A 17,394-nucleotide genomic window follows, 5' to 3' on the forward strand; every position below is an offset into this window, starting at 1 on the left:
CGAGATTGTCTTTATGATACACTATGGGGGTATGATTTTGAAAATACTCCACGAGTACTTGAAAAAATTTCTAGTATCATTTGGGTTGTTTCTTGTCCAAAAGGTAGGAATATTGGTGGTGATTAACAGCAGATATCTGTGAAAATCTTTTAATAGTAATTTTAAATTTTCACTTTAGTATTTAGTGCATTTTAGATAGAAACTGAAAGATTTTCCACTAAATTCAGGAACACATCACAAGTGTCTCCTCTTGTCACTGCTTTACAACATCATACTGGAAATACCAGCTAATGCAGTTTGACACCCCCCAGAAAAGGAAATAAAAGGTATACAGATTGGGAAAGAAGAATTTGTTTGCAGATAACATGACTGTCTGTAAAAAGTCCAAAAGAATAAAAATTTTTTAAAAAGAAAAACACTTGAACCAAAGGATTGATTATAAAATTGTTTTAGGTTCAGCTGCCTGCCCCAGCCTCTACTGGAGACTGTCCAAGACCAACAGTTTGTGGGTCATCCACTTGACGCCGCCAGGATGGCGTTTGACTTCCATGCACACATGTAGAACGAGTCCCCAGATAATGCCTCTGTGTTCCCAAACGCTGACTCCATCCTCTCCTGGAGACTTGCTAAGATTGGCAGAGATCAAGCCCTGAGCCTTTGGGTGAGAGCACTGACTCCCAGACCCTAGACTACCAGAGAACTAACCCTAGGGAGTATCAAATAGTGAGAACTGACACAAAGGAAACCACTTGAATGCAAGATCCAGCATCACCCAACCACCAGTAGTACCCTGTTGCAGGATGCCTCATCTAAACAACAAATAAAACAAAAATACAAACCTAGTCATCAGCAAACAGGATTACCACTTCAGTCAGCCTTGCACATCAGAGGAAGAAAGAAAGAACAACTCAGCACAAATTTCACACTATATGAAGCTTACACAAACCACTGGACCAACATTAGGAGGGCAGAAACCAAAAGGAATAAAGAATTCAACCTTGAAGCCTGGGAAAAGGAGACCTCAAACAAAATAAGTTAAAAAAATAATAAAAATGAAAAGGCAATGAAATACTACACAAATAAAGGAACAAACTAGAAACACAGAAGTCCAAATAAATAAAGAGGAAATAGGCAAACTACCTGAAAAAGAATTCAAAATAATGAATAAGTAAAGATGATCAAAAACCTTGAGAACAGAATGGAGAAAATGCAAGAATCAATTAACAACAACCTAGAAGAATTAAAGAATAAAGATACAGAGACAAACAACACAATTACTGAAATTAAAAATACTCTAGAAGGAATCAATAGCAGAATATCTGAAGCAGAAGAATGAATCAGTGAGCTGGGAGATAAAATGGTGGAACTAACTTCTGAAGAGCAGAATATAGTAAAAAGAATGAAAAGAACTGAGGATAGACTCAGAGACCTCTAGGACAATATCAAACTCACCAACATTTGAATTATAGGCGTCCCAGAAGAAGTAGAGAAAAAGAAAGGGTATGAGAAATTTTTTGAAGAGATTAGAGTTGAAAATTTCCCCAACATGGAAAAAGAAATAGTCAATCAAGTCCAAGAGGCATAAAGAGTCCCATATAGAATAAACCCAAGGAGAAACACACCAAGACACATACTAATCAAACTAAGACTAAACACAAAGAAAGAATATTAAAAGCAGCAAGGGAGAAGCAACAAGTAACATACAAAGGAAACCCCATACGTTTAACAGCTGATCTTTCAGCAGAAGCTTTGCAGGCCAAAAGGGAATGGCAGGATATATTTAAAGTACTGAAAGGGAAAAATCTATATAGGCAAGATTACTGTACCTGGCAAGGATCTCATTCAAAATTGATGGAGAAATAAAAATCTATTCAGACAGGCAGAAGTTAAGAGGATTTGGGACCACCAAACCAGCTTTACAGCAAATGTTAAAAGGACTTACATAGTCAAGAAGCACAAGAGAAGAAAGAGATCTACAAAGTCAACCCCAGACAATTGGCAGTTGTTGGCAGTTGGCAATTTGGCAGTTAGAAACTGGCAATAGGAATATATATTTCAATAATTACTTTAAATGGATTAAATGCTCCAACCAAAAGACACAGACTGGCTGAATGGATACAAAAACAAGACACATATAGACTGAAAGTGAGAGGGTGGAAAAATATATTCCATGCAAGTGGGAAGCAAAAGAAAACTGAAGTAGCAATCCTCATATCAGACAAAATCGACCTTAAAATAAAGAATATTACAAGAGACAAGGAGTCAAGGAATCAATCCAAGAGGAAGACATAACAATTGTAAATATCTATGCACCCAACATAGGAAAACTTCACTACATAAGACAAACACTAACACACAAAAGGAGAAACTGACAGTAACACAATAATAGTAGGAGACTTTAACACACCACTCACTCCAATGGACAGTTCATCAGAACAGAAAGTTAATAAGGAAATACAAGTCTTAAATGATACATTAGATGAGATGGATCTCAATGATATCTTCAGGACATTCCATCCAAATGCAGAAGGATACACCTTCTTTCCAAGTGCACGTGGAACATTCTCTTGGGTCACAAATTAAATCTCAGTAAATTTAAGAAAATTGAAATCCTATCAAGCATCTTCTTTGACCACAGTGCTATGAGACTAGGTATCAATTACAAGAAAGAAACAGTAAAAAACACAAACACATGGAGATTAAGCAACATGTTTGTAAATAACCAACAGGTTACTGAAGAAACCAAAAGGGAAATAAAAAAATTTCTAGAAACAAATGACAATGAAAACACAACAACTCAAAACCTATCGGATGCAGCAAAAGCAGTCCTAAGAGGGAAGTTTATAGCAAGACAATCCTACCTCAAGAAACAAGAAAAACATCAAACAGACAACCTAACTTTACACCTAAAAGAAGTGGGGAAAAAACAAAAAAAAAAAACAAAATTAGCAGAAGGAAAGAAATCATAAAGATCTGAGCAGAAATAGAAATGAAAAAAAACAATAGTAAAGATGAATAAAACTAAAAACTGGTTCTTTGAGAAGATAAACAAAATTGACAAACCTTTAGTCAGACTCATCAAGAAAAAAAGAAGATTCAAATCAACAAAATGAGGAATGAAAAAGGATAGGTTACAACAGACAATGCAGAAATACAAAGGATTATAAGAGACTATTATGAACAACTATATGGCAATAAAACAGATAACCTGGAAGAAATGGACAGAGTCTTAGAAAAGTTCAAGACTGAACCAGAAAGAAGTAGAAATTTTGAACAACCCATTGCAAGCACTGAAATTGAAGCTGTGATCAAAAATCTCCTGAGAAACAAAAGCCCAGGACCAGATGGCTTTATAGGAGAATTCTATCAAACATTTAGAGAAGAGCTAATGCCTATCCTAAAACTCTTTCAAAAAATTGCAGGGGAAGAAACACTTCCAAACTCATTCTATGAGGCCACCATCACCCTGATACCAAAACCAGACAAAGACAACACTAAAAAGAAAACTATAGGCCAATATCAGATGAACATAGATTCAAAAATCCTCAACAAAATTTTAGCAAACAGAATTCAGCAATACATCAAAAAGCTCATACACCGTGATCAAGTTGGGTTTATTCCAGGGATGCGAGGATTCTTCAATATATGCAAATCAATCAATGTGATACACCATATTAACAAATAGATAAAAACCATATGATCATCTCAATAGATGCAGTAAAAGCCTTAGACAAAATTCAGCACCCATTTATGATTAAAACCATTCAAAAAATGGGCATAGAAGGATCTTACTTCAACATAGTAAAGACCATATATGATAAGCCTACAGCAAACATTATTTTCAGTGGTGACAAGTTGAAAGCATTTCCCCTAAGATCAGGAACAAGACAAGAGTGTCCACTTTCACCACTGTTGTTCAATATGGTTTTGGAAGTCCTAGCTACAGCAATCAGAGAAGAAAAGTAAATAAAAGGAATCCAGATTGGGAAAGAAGTAAAGCTCTCACTCTTTGCAGATGACATGACACTCTACACAGAACATCCTAAAGGTAGTATCAGAAAGTTACTAAAGCTAATCACTGAATTTAGCAAAGTTGCAGGACACAAAATCAATACACAGAAATCACTTGCATTTTTATGTACCAGCGGTGAAAAACCAGAAAGAGAAATTAAGGAATCAATCTGATTCACCATTGCAACAAAAATAATAAAATATCTAGGAATAAACTTACCTAAGGGGACAAGAGAACTGTACACAGAAAAGTATAAAACACTAATGAAAGAAATCAAAGATGACATAAACACATGGAGAGATATTGCATATTCCTGGGTAGGAAGAATCAATATTGTGAAAATGACTATGCTCCCTAACGTAATCTACAGATTCAGTGCAATCCCTATCAAATTACCAATAACGTTTTTCACAGAACTAGAGCAAAAAATTTCACAATTCATATGGAAACACAAAAGGCCCCAAATAGCTAAAGCAGTCTTGTGAAAGAAGAATGGAGCTGGAGGAATCAACCTTCCTGACTTCAGATTATACTACAAAGCCACAGTCATCAAGACAGTATGGTACTGGCACAAAAACAGAAATATAGACCAATGGAACAAGATAGAAAGCCCAGAAATAACCCCGTGCACCTGTGGGTACCTTATTTTTGACAGAATGGCCATCATGAAAAAGTCTACAAACGATAAATGCTGGAGAGGGTGTGGAGAAAAGGGAATGTTCTTGCACTGTTGATGGGAATGTAAATTGACACAGCCACTATGGAAGATGATATGGAAATTCCTTTAAAAACTAGGAATAAAAGCACCATATGACCCAGGAATCCCACTCCTAGGCATAGATCCTGAGGAAACCAAAATTGAAAAAGACACATGTATCCCATTGTTCATTGCAGCTCTATTTACAATAGCTAGAACACGGAAGAATTCTCGATGTCCATTGATACATGAATGGATAAAGAATTTGCGGTACATATACACAGTGGAATATTACTCAGCCATAAAAAGGAACACATTTGAGTCAGTTCTGATAAGGTGGATTGTTGAGGTCCTTTAATGGACCGGAACCTGGTGGTCCAGAGTCGATGATAAGAAAGTAAAAGAGAGAGAGAAAGAGGCTGATATCCCTTGGTTTACGCAGAAAACCAATAAAGCTCTTGACACAGAGCTTGCACTGCTTCACGTAGACACCCGGCACCCTCTCCAGAGCGTCTTAGAAGCCTGGGCAAGAAAGTGAGCTCAGTGGGCTTCCACACTCCAAAGAATTAGCCTGAGAGAGAGAGAAAGAAAGACACGGGTACCCAAGCTCTGATGGAGCAAAGGTGTTTTATTCAACACAGTGTGGGTATATATACTGTCTTACAAGGTAGCTATTTTCAGCAAGATAAAAATCAAAAGTCCAGACTTACAAATTATCAAGGAACATAAGGCGATCCATATCAAAGAGAGAGGGTTGTAAATAATCACTTTTACTATATGGTTCATAAAAAGGAAGAAGGTCGTAAATAGTTACTTATCACCTTATGGAGAAACTAACAAAGGAAATGCATGCATTCCTCAGCCCTGGAAGTAGCGTGCCACTCCTCTAAATTCTTGAATATTCAGGAATTAATAAGGAACAGAGGATTCGTGATAGATCCAAAAGAGCACACAGGAAGCCGCCTGTTAAATGCTTCCTGACAGTGGATGAACCTAGAGCCTATTACACAGAGGGAAGTAAGTCAGAAAGAGAAAGAAATATCATATTCTAATGCATATATACAGAATCTAGAAAAATGGTACTGAATAATTTATAGGGCAGCAGTGGAGAAATAGACATAGAGAACAGTTATGGACATGGGGAGAAGGGAGGAGAGGGTGAGATGTATGGAAACTTACATTACCATATGTTAAATAAATAGCCAACGGGAATTTGTTGTATGGCTCAGGAAACTCAAACAGAGGCTCTGTATCAACCTAGAGGAGTAGAATGCAGAGGGAGATGGGAGGGAGGTTAAAAATGGAGGGGAAAAAAGAAAAAGGTTTTATGCTACAAGACTAGTGTACAAAAGTCAATTGCTTTCCTCTGTACCAGCAATGAGCAAGTGGAATTTGAAATTAAAAACATAATGTCCTTTATACATTGTCATTTACATAAGCGCCCCAATATTAGTTAGATGTAAATCTAACAAGTTATGAGGAAAATTACAAAACTATGATGAAAGATTGCAAAGAAGTAAATAAATGAAAGTAGTCCATGTTCATAGAAGATTCAATATTGTCAAGATGTCATTTCTTCCCAACTTGAACTAAAGATTTAGTGCAGACAGTGGAATATTGTTCAGCACTTAAAAGAATTGAGTTATGTCACCATGAAAAGATATGGAAGAAATTTAAATGCGTATTACCAAGTAAAAGAAACTAATCTGAAAAGTTTACATACTAGATGATTCCAACTATATGACATTCTGGAAAAGGCAGACTATGGAGACAGTAAAAAGATCAATTGAAATCCCAGGATGTTGTTTTGTGAATATTGGCAAACTGGTTCTTAAGTTTATATGGAGAAGCAAATGACCCAGAATTGCCAATACAACATTGAAGAAGAACAAAATCAGAGTACTGACATTGTACCACATTTCCAGTGTGTGCATGTTCAGTCACTCGGTTGTGTCCAACTCTTCGCAACCCTATGGACTGTAACTCTCCAGGCTCCTCTGTCCACGGGATTTCCCAGGCAAGAATACTGAAGTGGGTTGCAATTTTCTCCTCTAGGGCATCTCTCTGACTCAGGGATCGAACTCATCTCCTGCATTGGCAGGCTGATTCTTTACCACTGAGCCACCTGGGAAGCCCCTTGACTTACTCTAAACCTATAGTAATCAAGACAGGGTGATACTGGTGAAACAATAAACAGATGGATCAGTGGGATTACCCAGAAATTAGCCCACATAAGTACAGTGAGTTGATCTTTGACAAAAGAACAGAGACAATACAATGGATCAAAGATAGTCTTTTTAACAAATGATGCTAGAACAGCTGGACATCCACATGAATGAATCTAGATACAGACCTTACACAAAAATTAATTCAAAATGGGTCACAGACCTAAATGTAAAATGCAAAACTATGAAACTCCTGGAAGATAGGAGAAAATACAGATAATTTTGAGCTTGGCAATGAATTTTTAGATACAACACCAAAGGTATGATCCATGAAAGAAACAGCTGGTGAGATGGACTTCATTAAAACTAAGTTTCTGCTCTGTGATAAGCAATATCAGGAAAATGAAAATTGGAATCAGAAATGGGGAGAAAATATTTACAAAAAAACATGTAGTAAATGACTGTTATCCAAAACATACGAAGAACTCTTTAAAACTCAACACAAAGAAAACAAAAATCTTGATTAAAAAATGAGCCAAAGACCTTAACAGACACCTCACCAAAGATTTACAGATGGCAAATAAGTAACCAAAAATATATTCCAAATCATATGTGAAAATGCAAATAAAATAATAATGAGATATCATTACACCAAATAAAGGCTAGATACACCTATTAGAATGGCTAAAACCCAATACTAATAAGGAAAATAGGAACTCACATTCTTTGCTCACAGGAAATCAAAACAGTACATCCACTATAGAAGGCAGTTTGGTGTTTTCTTACAAAAGTAACTTTACTCTTACCATAGGACCCAACAGTTGCATTCCTCTGTATTTAGCCCAAGGAACTGAAAACTTATGTTCACACAAAACCTACACATGTATATTTACAACAGCCTTTTTCTTTGCCAAAACTTGGAAGCAACCAATGTGTCCTTCAGTTGGTGATGAATAAACTATAGTAGATCCAGGGAGTGGAATATTGTTCAGCACTTAAAAGAAATAAGCTATGTCACCATGAAAAGATGGAAGAAACTTAAATGCATATTACCAAGTGAAAGAAACTAGTCTGAAAAGGTTATATGATTCCAGCTACATGACATTCTGGAAAAGGCAAAGTATGGAGCCAGTAAAAAAGATCAGTGGTTAACGGGACTTAGAGAGATGAATAAACATAGACAAATCATAGAAAATTTTTAGACCAGTGAAACTCTATATGATACTATAATAGTGGATAAATGTCATTATAAATATTTTCAAACTCACAAAGTATACAGCACCAAAGTTGAACTCTAAACTATGGACTCTAGGTGATAATGTTGTGTGATGTAGGTATATCAGTTTTAACAAATGTACCACTCCCATTGCAGGATGTTAATAATGGGAGAGGTTATCTATGTATGAGGGAAATCTGTGACTTCCCCTCAATTTTGCTGTGAACCTAAATTGCTCTAAGAAATAGTCAATTAAAAAATTACATGAGATGGGTATGAACATAGGAGAAATCCCAAATTTCATGCCACAATACTACCTTTTCATAGATTAGCAACTTACTACATGAATATATCTTACACAGTAAGTTCTCTCTTAATATAAGATAAATTTAGATTAATTATCTGATTTATTTTAGAAGCTTTAAAAACATATTTAAGTTTTTTACTTTGTATTATAGTTTCAGGTGAACAGGAAAAGACTCAGCCATAATATACATGTATCCATTCTCCCCCAAACTCCCCTCCCATCTAGGCTGTTACATAACAGTAAGCAGAGTTCCATGTGCTATACAGTAGGTCCTTGTTGGTTATCCATTTTTTAAGTATAGCAGTGTATGTTGTACTTCTGTAAAATATAATTATGATAAAGATAATTGAGGATTAGCAGTGTGTTGTCAGCAAAGCAGGTTCATTCATAGTAGAAAATAACCATACCCATTCTCAAAAATAGAGAATGGCTGTGAAGAGCCAGTTGTTAGAATGATTGTTCTTAGTTTCAGTCTCATTTGCAAAACTTTAAATTGTATTGACTATTGATTAGCTTGTTTGATTTTACTGATTAAAATCTTTCAAGCCAGTAACCTGGTACTCTGTGACCTCCTAGAAGTGTGGAAAGAAGTGGACATGTGTATACTTATGGCTGATTCCTGTTAATTGTATGGCAAAAGCCAATATGATATTATAAAGCAGTTATCCTCCAATTAAAAATTAAAAAAAAAAAACTTTCAAGCCAGAAATGTTTTCTGTTCATGTTAACAAAATGTTTTACCATATCAATTTGCTGTTTACAAGTTTTGCAAAAGAAAATTAGCCATTCCAGAATTTATATATCCATGTACATTTTAGGCCAGAGGTTATCCCTATGGTGGTATGCCACAGTCTAGTTCTGTTACCTTTTAAAATATGTGATAAGAGTATATGAAAAGGAAAACTGTAATATGAGAAAGGGGTTTCATTTATTTCTCCCTGGAATCCATCAATCTCTGTATTCCATCTAGTATGCTTACCTAGAACTCCCTGGCTTTCTATACCAGAGTTGTTTTCTGAAATCCTGAAATAGGTAGCTTTTGAAGATTTAGCTTTTTAAAAAACAATTATGAATATGGTCTTCTTATATAGATAGGGTAAGTGTGATATTTCTATTGTAAACAAATTGTTTTCCTTTTCCATTTTGCCCCGTTTTTCTTAAGGTTTTACAAATATGCTTATTTAAAATATGATTTGAATTTATAGCAGTGTGCTGAAAAACAAGATCAAATCGAACGAGCCATCAGGGAGAAAAAAGCAGTGGAAGAAGAACTAGAAAAGGTAAAAAGAAAAAGGAAAAAATAACTACCTAAACCCAACTGCAAATATTCAACATTACTGTCTGCTTTCATCATACTATCTACTAGCAACCCCTATATTATAAGTATTCTCCTGGTGAGTTCTTTTATTTGCTTTGAATATTTTTGGAATCTTCATTTGAATACTGATATTGCCTATATACATTTCTTTATAAGAGTGGCCGCATTTTTTGAACTTTTTATGATGTAACTGTATTCCTTGTGTAGACCACATCCCAATATTAAATTTTATTTTGTCTTTCTTTTTTAAAAATTTCTGCCAACTTTTACTGGGTTTAGGCCATCTGTAAACATAGCAGGTATATATAACCAAAAAATTACAAATTGCTATGATTTTTACCTTTTAAAAGTACAGATTTTTATTCAGAGTTTGGAAAGAATATTTACCTCAGTGGCATTTAAGAAAGAATTTTGTAAGAAGTCTATAGTTTAAAATTTACTTCTTACTTAGATAACTTTTTTTTATTAGCAGTAAATAGTCCACTCTTTTAAAATACCTTGTGGGGGAAAAGCCTGCTGAATTTGATGCAGCACATACTCTGCTTTACGTGCTGCATTAGGAACTTTCATAGAGAAGTTAAGTAACTTGTCCAATGTTAAAAAATAAAAATAGCAAATAGTAGACTCAGAGTTTGAGTTTCAAAGAGGAGCTATATAGCATCAAAAACATGTGATATATCTATATTATTGACATGAAACGATTATGAGAACATCAGATAGTAAAAGAGTAATTTACAAAGCAGAATATAGTATATAATTCCATTTGTGGTGGAAAATAAGATATATGCATGTCATGTTCAAGATAGGCTGTTCATGGTCACTGTGCCTTCAAGATTGATCCTTTCTGAGTTCCCCTCTGTTATGGAATAGGAAAAGGTCCCATTTAGATTGCCACCCACCAGCAGGGTTTGGGATGAATTTTTTAATATCACATGGCATAGGTTAAGGAATAGGCTTTATTGGGGAGATGTAAAAGCTATGAGACGAAAGGCAACAGGTAAAGGAAAGTCACAGGTTTCTCTTCTTCCACTGTTCTACAGATAGGTATGCTGTGGTCACAGTGAATAACCACTGGTTCTGAAGTATTAGGTATGTGTTTTACTAGCAGGACATTGACATGCTGATACTGTCTTTTTGTGGAGCAGGAATAACAAAGCAGTCTGGTCAGTGGGAAAAGACATTGGTTACTTGGCCAAGCAGTCTGGATTTGAAGAGTACTTCTGTGTAGGGTTTGTGTGAAAATGTGAACTGCCTCACATCTGGAGACCTTGCAGTTCATGGAATGTTATAGCCTCTGTGTCATAGGTGGAAGCTTAGTCTCACAGGAAGCAGAACTTGGCTACAACCACTTCTGCTGGGGAAGGGGAAACCTCCATTTCAGCTAGATCAGGGTCTGGTTAACCTAGAGTGAGATTCTGGAGTCACTTTCAGATAGTTCTCACTGCACCATAGCATGTGTCTGTACTTTTGAATATAGCAATACAGAATTGTCCTGAAAGTGTTCATCAAAGAATCAAAGTGGTTATCTCCAAGTGGTGACACTTAGAGTGTTTTTTAATTTCAGCTATTTTCTATTTCTTACTCACATATTAAAACTATTTGAATAGTACAATGAATAACTTTTAAAAATAAGCAATTATTTTGTATGTCAGTTTTCAGCATTTTATTTTGAAAATGTGAGACAACCAAAGTTAATTATTGATGTGTTTTAATGTTATAGTGAGAACAGATGAGCACATCATGAGTTTTTATTTCTTATCATTTATTTCAGTTTCTAAACTGTGTAATTTCTTAAGATAATTTCTTTCTGCAAAGTAATATACATATAAGCCTCTTCTGCAGATTTACCGTGAAGGCAGAATAAATGAAAATGATTACAGAAAACTAGAAGAAATGCACCAAAGATGCCTGGTCGCCGAGCGTTCAAAAGATGATCTTCAGCTGAGACTTAAGACAGCAGAAAATAAAATCAAACAACTTGAAATAAAGTAAGTTATTCTTTTGCATTTTCAGAATTCATACAATTTTTGACAGATTTTTTAGATTTTTTTATAGGATACATAATTATATCTTATGTAGGAAAAAAAAAACCTTTTAGCACTGAACAGAATTTTTTTTAAGATTATTTTTGAAAGCTAATTTTTTCAGAAAGAAAAGATACAGTACTGAACCATTTTATTCTTAATTTCTTGTTTCTGGCAGTTATATAGGATGTTCATAAGGCCTTTTTTTTCATACTGACTATACAGCTCTTAGAGCAGCTTGTTTATAATTACTGCTTTTAAAATACTCAGCGGTATTGAATATTCAATAATTACCATTTTTATATATTACATTATCTGTTAAAATGATAAATTTTTAATCTGGCATATCCATTCTGAATATTCCTCTACCTTACCCCCATTCAGAGTATTACTTAATATAGTAAAACTTAAGTTGTATGAAATTTCAATCTCTGTTATAGAATATGTTTAATGTATATTTTAAAAATAAAGAGGAATGATATCAGCAATACGGCAGAATAGGAGGTCCCAACCCATTTCTCTCACAGAAACAAATATTTAACAAGCATCCATAGACAAAAGTGCCTTTCCGGGAGCACTGAGATCCATGTAGGAAGTTGTAAAACCCTGGTGGAGCCCCAAAATGAGGAGGCAGGCCTGCATACCAGTGGCAGGCCCTCCAACTATGGTGTCATCTATGAACTCAAAGCAGCCCCATCTTCCTGTGGGCTTGGCTCTAACCCTGCTTGCCCAGTCCTGCACCTAGCCCCTTCCCAAGGAACCCTTCTGGCTACTCTTCATCAATAGGCCTGCTGACTTCAGACCTGACTGTGGCCCCCAAAGAACTCCTGTTTACCCAGCTACAGTTCCACTCTCCCGCAGCTTGAACTAATGCTGCCTACCAGGAACCAGCCCAGGAACCAGACGGGAGCACTAACAGACCCAGTGGAGGCCACACCTGACTGTTCCCCTGGTAACGAGTCTGCCAATCATTGACATGACTGCAGATCCAGCAAAAGCCACACTATGTGGATCCAACCCTGTTCTATTACAATCTGAGGTAGTCTTACATGGCCAGGAATTCACCCAAGGCAAGCAGAAGCTAATGCCTGTAGGTGCCACCATTGCAGGACTGCCAGCCTCAGACCTGACTAACATCCCTGAGTCAGTCTGTGACCTAGCTCTAGTTTCACACTACCACAGTTGCGAAGCAGTTTGGCCTGCCCATAAACCAGCCCAGTGACATGATAGGAGCACCCTTAGAATCCTAGAAGGCATAACATTTGACTGCACCCCTGGTTACAGGTCTGCCGGTCATGGACCTGGCAACAGACACATGACATGGCCTCAGTTCCACTTAGCTGAGAACCCAGAGTCAGTCCCATCAGTTCTGGGGCAAGGCAAGAAAAGGACTTTAGCTGCCAAAACCAGTCTAAAGACTGGAAGAGGAGTCTGCTCCTTCAAATGCACAGATGGCAACAGAGAGCCAAGCAAACATGACACCACCAGAGCAAACTAATAAGACTCTGGTAATCAACCCCAAACAGATGGGGATCCATGAACTTCTTGACAAAAAGTTAAAAATAATTGTCTTAAGGTAGCTTGGTAGATGGTTAACTAAATGAAATCAGGAAAAAAAACAATACATGGACAAAATGAAAAATTTAACTAAGTGAAACCATAAAAAGAGAACCAAACAAACCCTGGAGTTAAAGAATACAATGAAATTCAATAAAGCACTTTATCAGCAGACTTGATCATGTAGAAGAAAACTCGGCTAACTCAAAGATTGGTTACTTGAAATCAATTCAGTTAGAGGAACAAAACAAAAAAGAATGAAAATGAGTGAAGAAAACCTACATGACTTATGGGACACCTTGAAGTGAATCAGTATTCACATTATGAAAATTCTAGAAGGAGCAAAGATGAGAAAGGGTAGAAAGTTTATTTAAAGACATAACGGAAAACTTCCCAAATCTGGGGAGAGTAATGAACATCCAGATCCATGATGCCCAAAGAAGCACAAATAGGGTGAACATCAAGAACTTCACTTGACACATTATAATCAAAATGTCAGAAGTCAAAAAAAGAGAACTTGAAAATGGTAAGAGAAAAGGGACTCATCACATACAGGTGACATACAGGACTCCCCAAACCCCTGCATAAATCTGTCAGTGGATTTCTCATAAGAAGTCTTGCAGGCCAAGAGAGAGTGTGTGGCACAGTATGTATATTCAAAGTGCTGAAAAACAACTGTGAACCAAAAATACTATATCACACAAAGCTGTCCATCAGAAACATTAAAGTAGAGATAAAAGCTTCCCCAGACAAGCAGAAATCAAAATGGAGTTCATTACCACTAGACTTATTATGCAAGAAATGATGAAGGGAATTTTTCAAGTTGAAATGGAAGGACACTAATTAGCAACATAAAAACATATAAAAGTATAAACTTTTAGTGGTAAAGGTAAATATATAGTCAAATTCAGAATACTCTAACACTGTAATGGTGGTACATAAATAATTTTTAACTCTAGTATAGAAGTTAAAAGATAAACATTTTTAAATAACAATAGGTACAATAATGTGTTAATGGATATACTATATAAAAAGATATAAATTATACAGCAATAATAAAAAATATGAGAGAAGTGAAATTACAGAGATTTTTATGTGATTGAAAGCAAATTACCACCAGCTTAATATAAACTAAGATGTTTCCTGTAAGCCTCATGCTGATCAACAAAGAAAAAGTGTGTAATAAGTATACAAAAGATAAAGGAATGAAAGCAAAGTACGAAAATCAACAAGAAGACAACAAAATAGTAGTGAAGGAACCAAGGAACTACAAAATAGAAAACAGTTGATATATGGCAATAGTGTAATGCCCTTATCTACTAGTAATGACTTTTAATGTAAGTGGATTGATTCTCCAGTCAAAAGATGTAGGCTCAGTGGATTAAAAATCAAGTTCCAGCTGTATTCTGCCTACCTGGGACTGATTTTAAATATCAAGAAACACACAAACTAAAAGTTAAGAGATGGTGAAAGATAGCCCATGCAAGTGGTACCCAAAAGACAGCAGAGATGCCTTATATCAGGCAAAATAGAATCTAAGTCAAAAATTGTCACAAGAACCAAGACAGTCATTTTATAATGATAAAGGAGTCAATTTGTCAAAAGAAAAGTTATAAAACTATATGCACTCAAAATCAAAGCACCTAGGTATAGTAAAGTAAATATTAAAAGAACTGAAGGGAGAAATAGAAAGCAAGCAATAATACTAAGGAACTTCAGTACCTTACCTTCACTAATAGGTAGATCATCCAGACAGAAAATCAGTAAGAAAACAGCACATCTGAGCAATGCTAAAGACCAAACAGACCTAATAACTTTCTATACAATGGCAACACAGTGCACAATCTTCTGAAGTATACACAAAACATTCTCCAGAATAGGTCATATGATAGGCCACAAAAATAAATTTTAGCCAATTTAAGAAGACTAAAATTATATCAGGTATCTTTTCCAACCATAGTGATATGAAACTGAAATGCAGTAACAGGAGGAAAACTGAAAAATTAACAGAACAGGTGGAAATTAAATAACACACTCCTGAGCAACCTGTAGGTCAAAGAAGAAATCAAAATGGAAAAAGAAAATATCTTAAGACAACCAAAGATAGAAACAAAATATACAAAATGAATGGGATGCAGTAAAACCAGTTCTTAGAGGAAAGTTTACAGTGATAAATGCGTACATTATGAAAAACATCTCAATAAACAACCCAACTTTACACCTAAAGAAACTAGAAGAAAAAACTAAGCCCAGTGTTAGGAGAATGAGGAAAATGACAAAGATTAGAGCAGAAACAAATCAAACAGAGAGCCTTGCTGTGCCTAGTAGCTCAGTCGCGTCTGACTCTTTGTGACCCCATGGACTGTAGCCCACTCAGTTCCTTTGTCCATGGGGATTCTCCAGGCAAGAATACTGGAGTGGGTTGCCATGCCCTCCTCCAGGAGATCTTCCCAACCCAGGGATCAAACCCAGGTCTCCTGCATTGAAGGAGGATTTTTTTACCAACTGAGCCACCCGGGAAGCCCAAGAATACTGGAGTGGGTAGGTAGCCTATCACTTCTCCACAGTATCTCCCCGATCCAGGAGTCGAACCGAGGTCTCCTGCATTGCAGGCAGATTCTTTACCAGCTCTGCTACCAGGGAAGCCTAAGAATAAAGAGAGAAGACTCAATAAATAAAAATCAGAAATAAAAGAGGAGACATTACCACTGATACCACACAAATACAAAGGACTATAGGAGACTACAGTGAACAAAGATATATTAACAAGTTGGACAACCATTAAAAAATTGATAAATTCTTACAAATATGCAACCTTATAAAAAATTGAAAATTTGAGCAGACCAGTTACTATTAAGGAGACTAAATCAATAATCAAAAACCTCCTTGGATTTCTGAAAAGTTCAGAACCAAATGGCTTCACTGATGAATTCGTCCAAACATTTAAAGAAGATTTAATGTCAAACTCTTTCATAAAATTGAAGAAGAGAAAATATTTCAAAACTCATTTTACAAGGCCATCATTACTCTGATACCAAAGCAAGACAAACATAGTATAAGAAAATAATAAGCTAATATCCTTGATAAACCTAAATGCAAAATTCCTAAAAAAAAAAATACTAACAAACCAAATTTAAGAGTGTATTAAAAGGATCATGGTGGGATTAATACCTGGGATGCAAGGATGTTTTGACATACACAGATCAATAAATGTGACAAAACACTACATTAAAGAATGAGGTATGAAATTCATATGATCATTTCACTAGATATAAAGAAAGCATTTCACAAAATATAGTATCATTCATGATTGAAACTTTCGACATATTAGGTGCAGACAGAATGTACCTCAACATAGTAAAGGCCATTTATAACAAGCACACAACAAACATCATACCCAGTGGTGAAGATCTAAAAATTTTAAGATCATGAAAAAGACAGGAGTGCCCAGTCTTGCCAGTTGTATTCACCATAGTACTGTATGTCTTAGAGAAATTAGATAAGAAAAAAATAATAAAACATCTAAATTGGAAGAGAAGTAAAATTGTCTTTGTTTATAGATGATATGATCTCATATTTTGAAAACTGGAGACTCAGCCTCAAAGCCATTAGAACAAATACACAAATTCAATAAAGCTTCAGGATACAGAACCAGCATTCCAAAATCGGTTGCATTTCTATACACCAGCAGCAAACTATATGGAAAAAAATTAGCAATTCTATTTACAGTAGCACCAAAAAGAATAAATTACTTAGAATGAAGTTACAACCAAGAAAGTGAAAAATCTGTAAACTGAAAAACACTGAGGAAATAATTTGACAGTCACAAATAAATATAAAGGTGTGTTTATTGAATGAAATAATAATGTTAAAATGTCCATACTACACAAAGCCATCTACGGAGTCAATAAAATCCCTATCAAATTCCCATGGTGTTTTCACAGACGTAGAGAAAAATCCTAAAATCGTATTGAACCTCCAAAGACTTGAAATAGCCAAACCATTCTGGAACAACAACAACAACAAAAACTGGATGCATCACGCTTCCTAATTTCAAAATATATTAAAACGTTTTGGTAATCAAAACAATGTAATACT

The 17,394-nt window shown here is 35.5% G+C and overlaps 1 protein-coding gene across 3 annotated transcripts in view; it reads left to right on the plus strand.

Annotated features, from left to right (window-relative positions):
- SCLT1 (sodium channel and clathrin linker 1) overlaps positions 1 to 17,394 on the plus strand; it is a 223,806-nt gene that overhangs the window by 129,301 nt on the left and 77,111 nt on the right. For all 3 annotated transcript variants that reach the window (XM_043486393.1, XM_043486394.1, XM_043486392.1), the window contains 2 exons: positions 9,603 to 9,677; positions 11,558 to 11,703. In XM_043486393.1, coding sequence (XP_043342328.1) covers positions 9,603 to 9,677; positions 11,558 to 11,703 — 221 coding nt within the window. The remainder of the gene's footprint in view (positions 1 to 9,602; positions 9,678 to 11,557; positions 11,704 to 17,394) is intronic.

Source organism: Cervus canadensis, chromosome 1, assembly GCF_019320065.1.
Source record: "Cervus canadensis isolate Bull #8, Minnesota chromosome 1, ASM1932006v1, whole genome shotgun sequence".
NCBI lineage: Eukaryota > Metazoa > Chordata > Mammalia > Artiodactyla > Cervidae > Cervus > Cervus canadensis.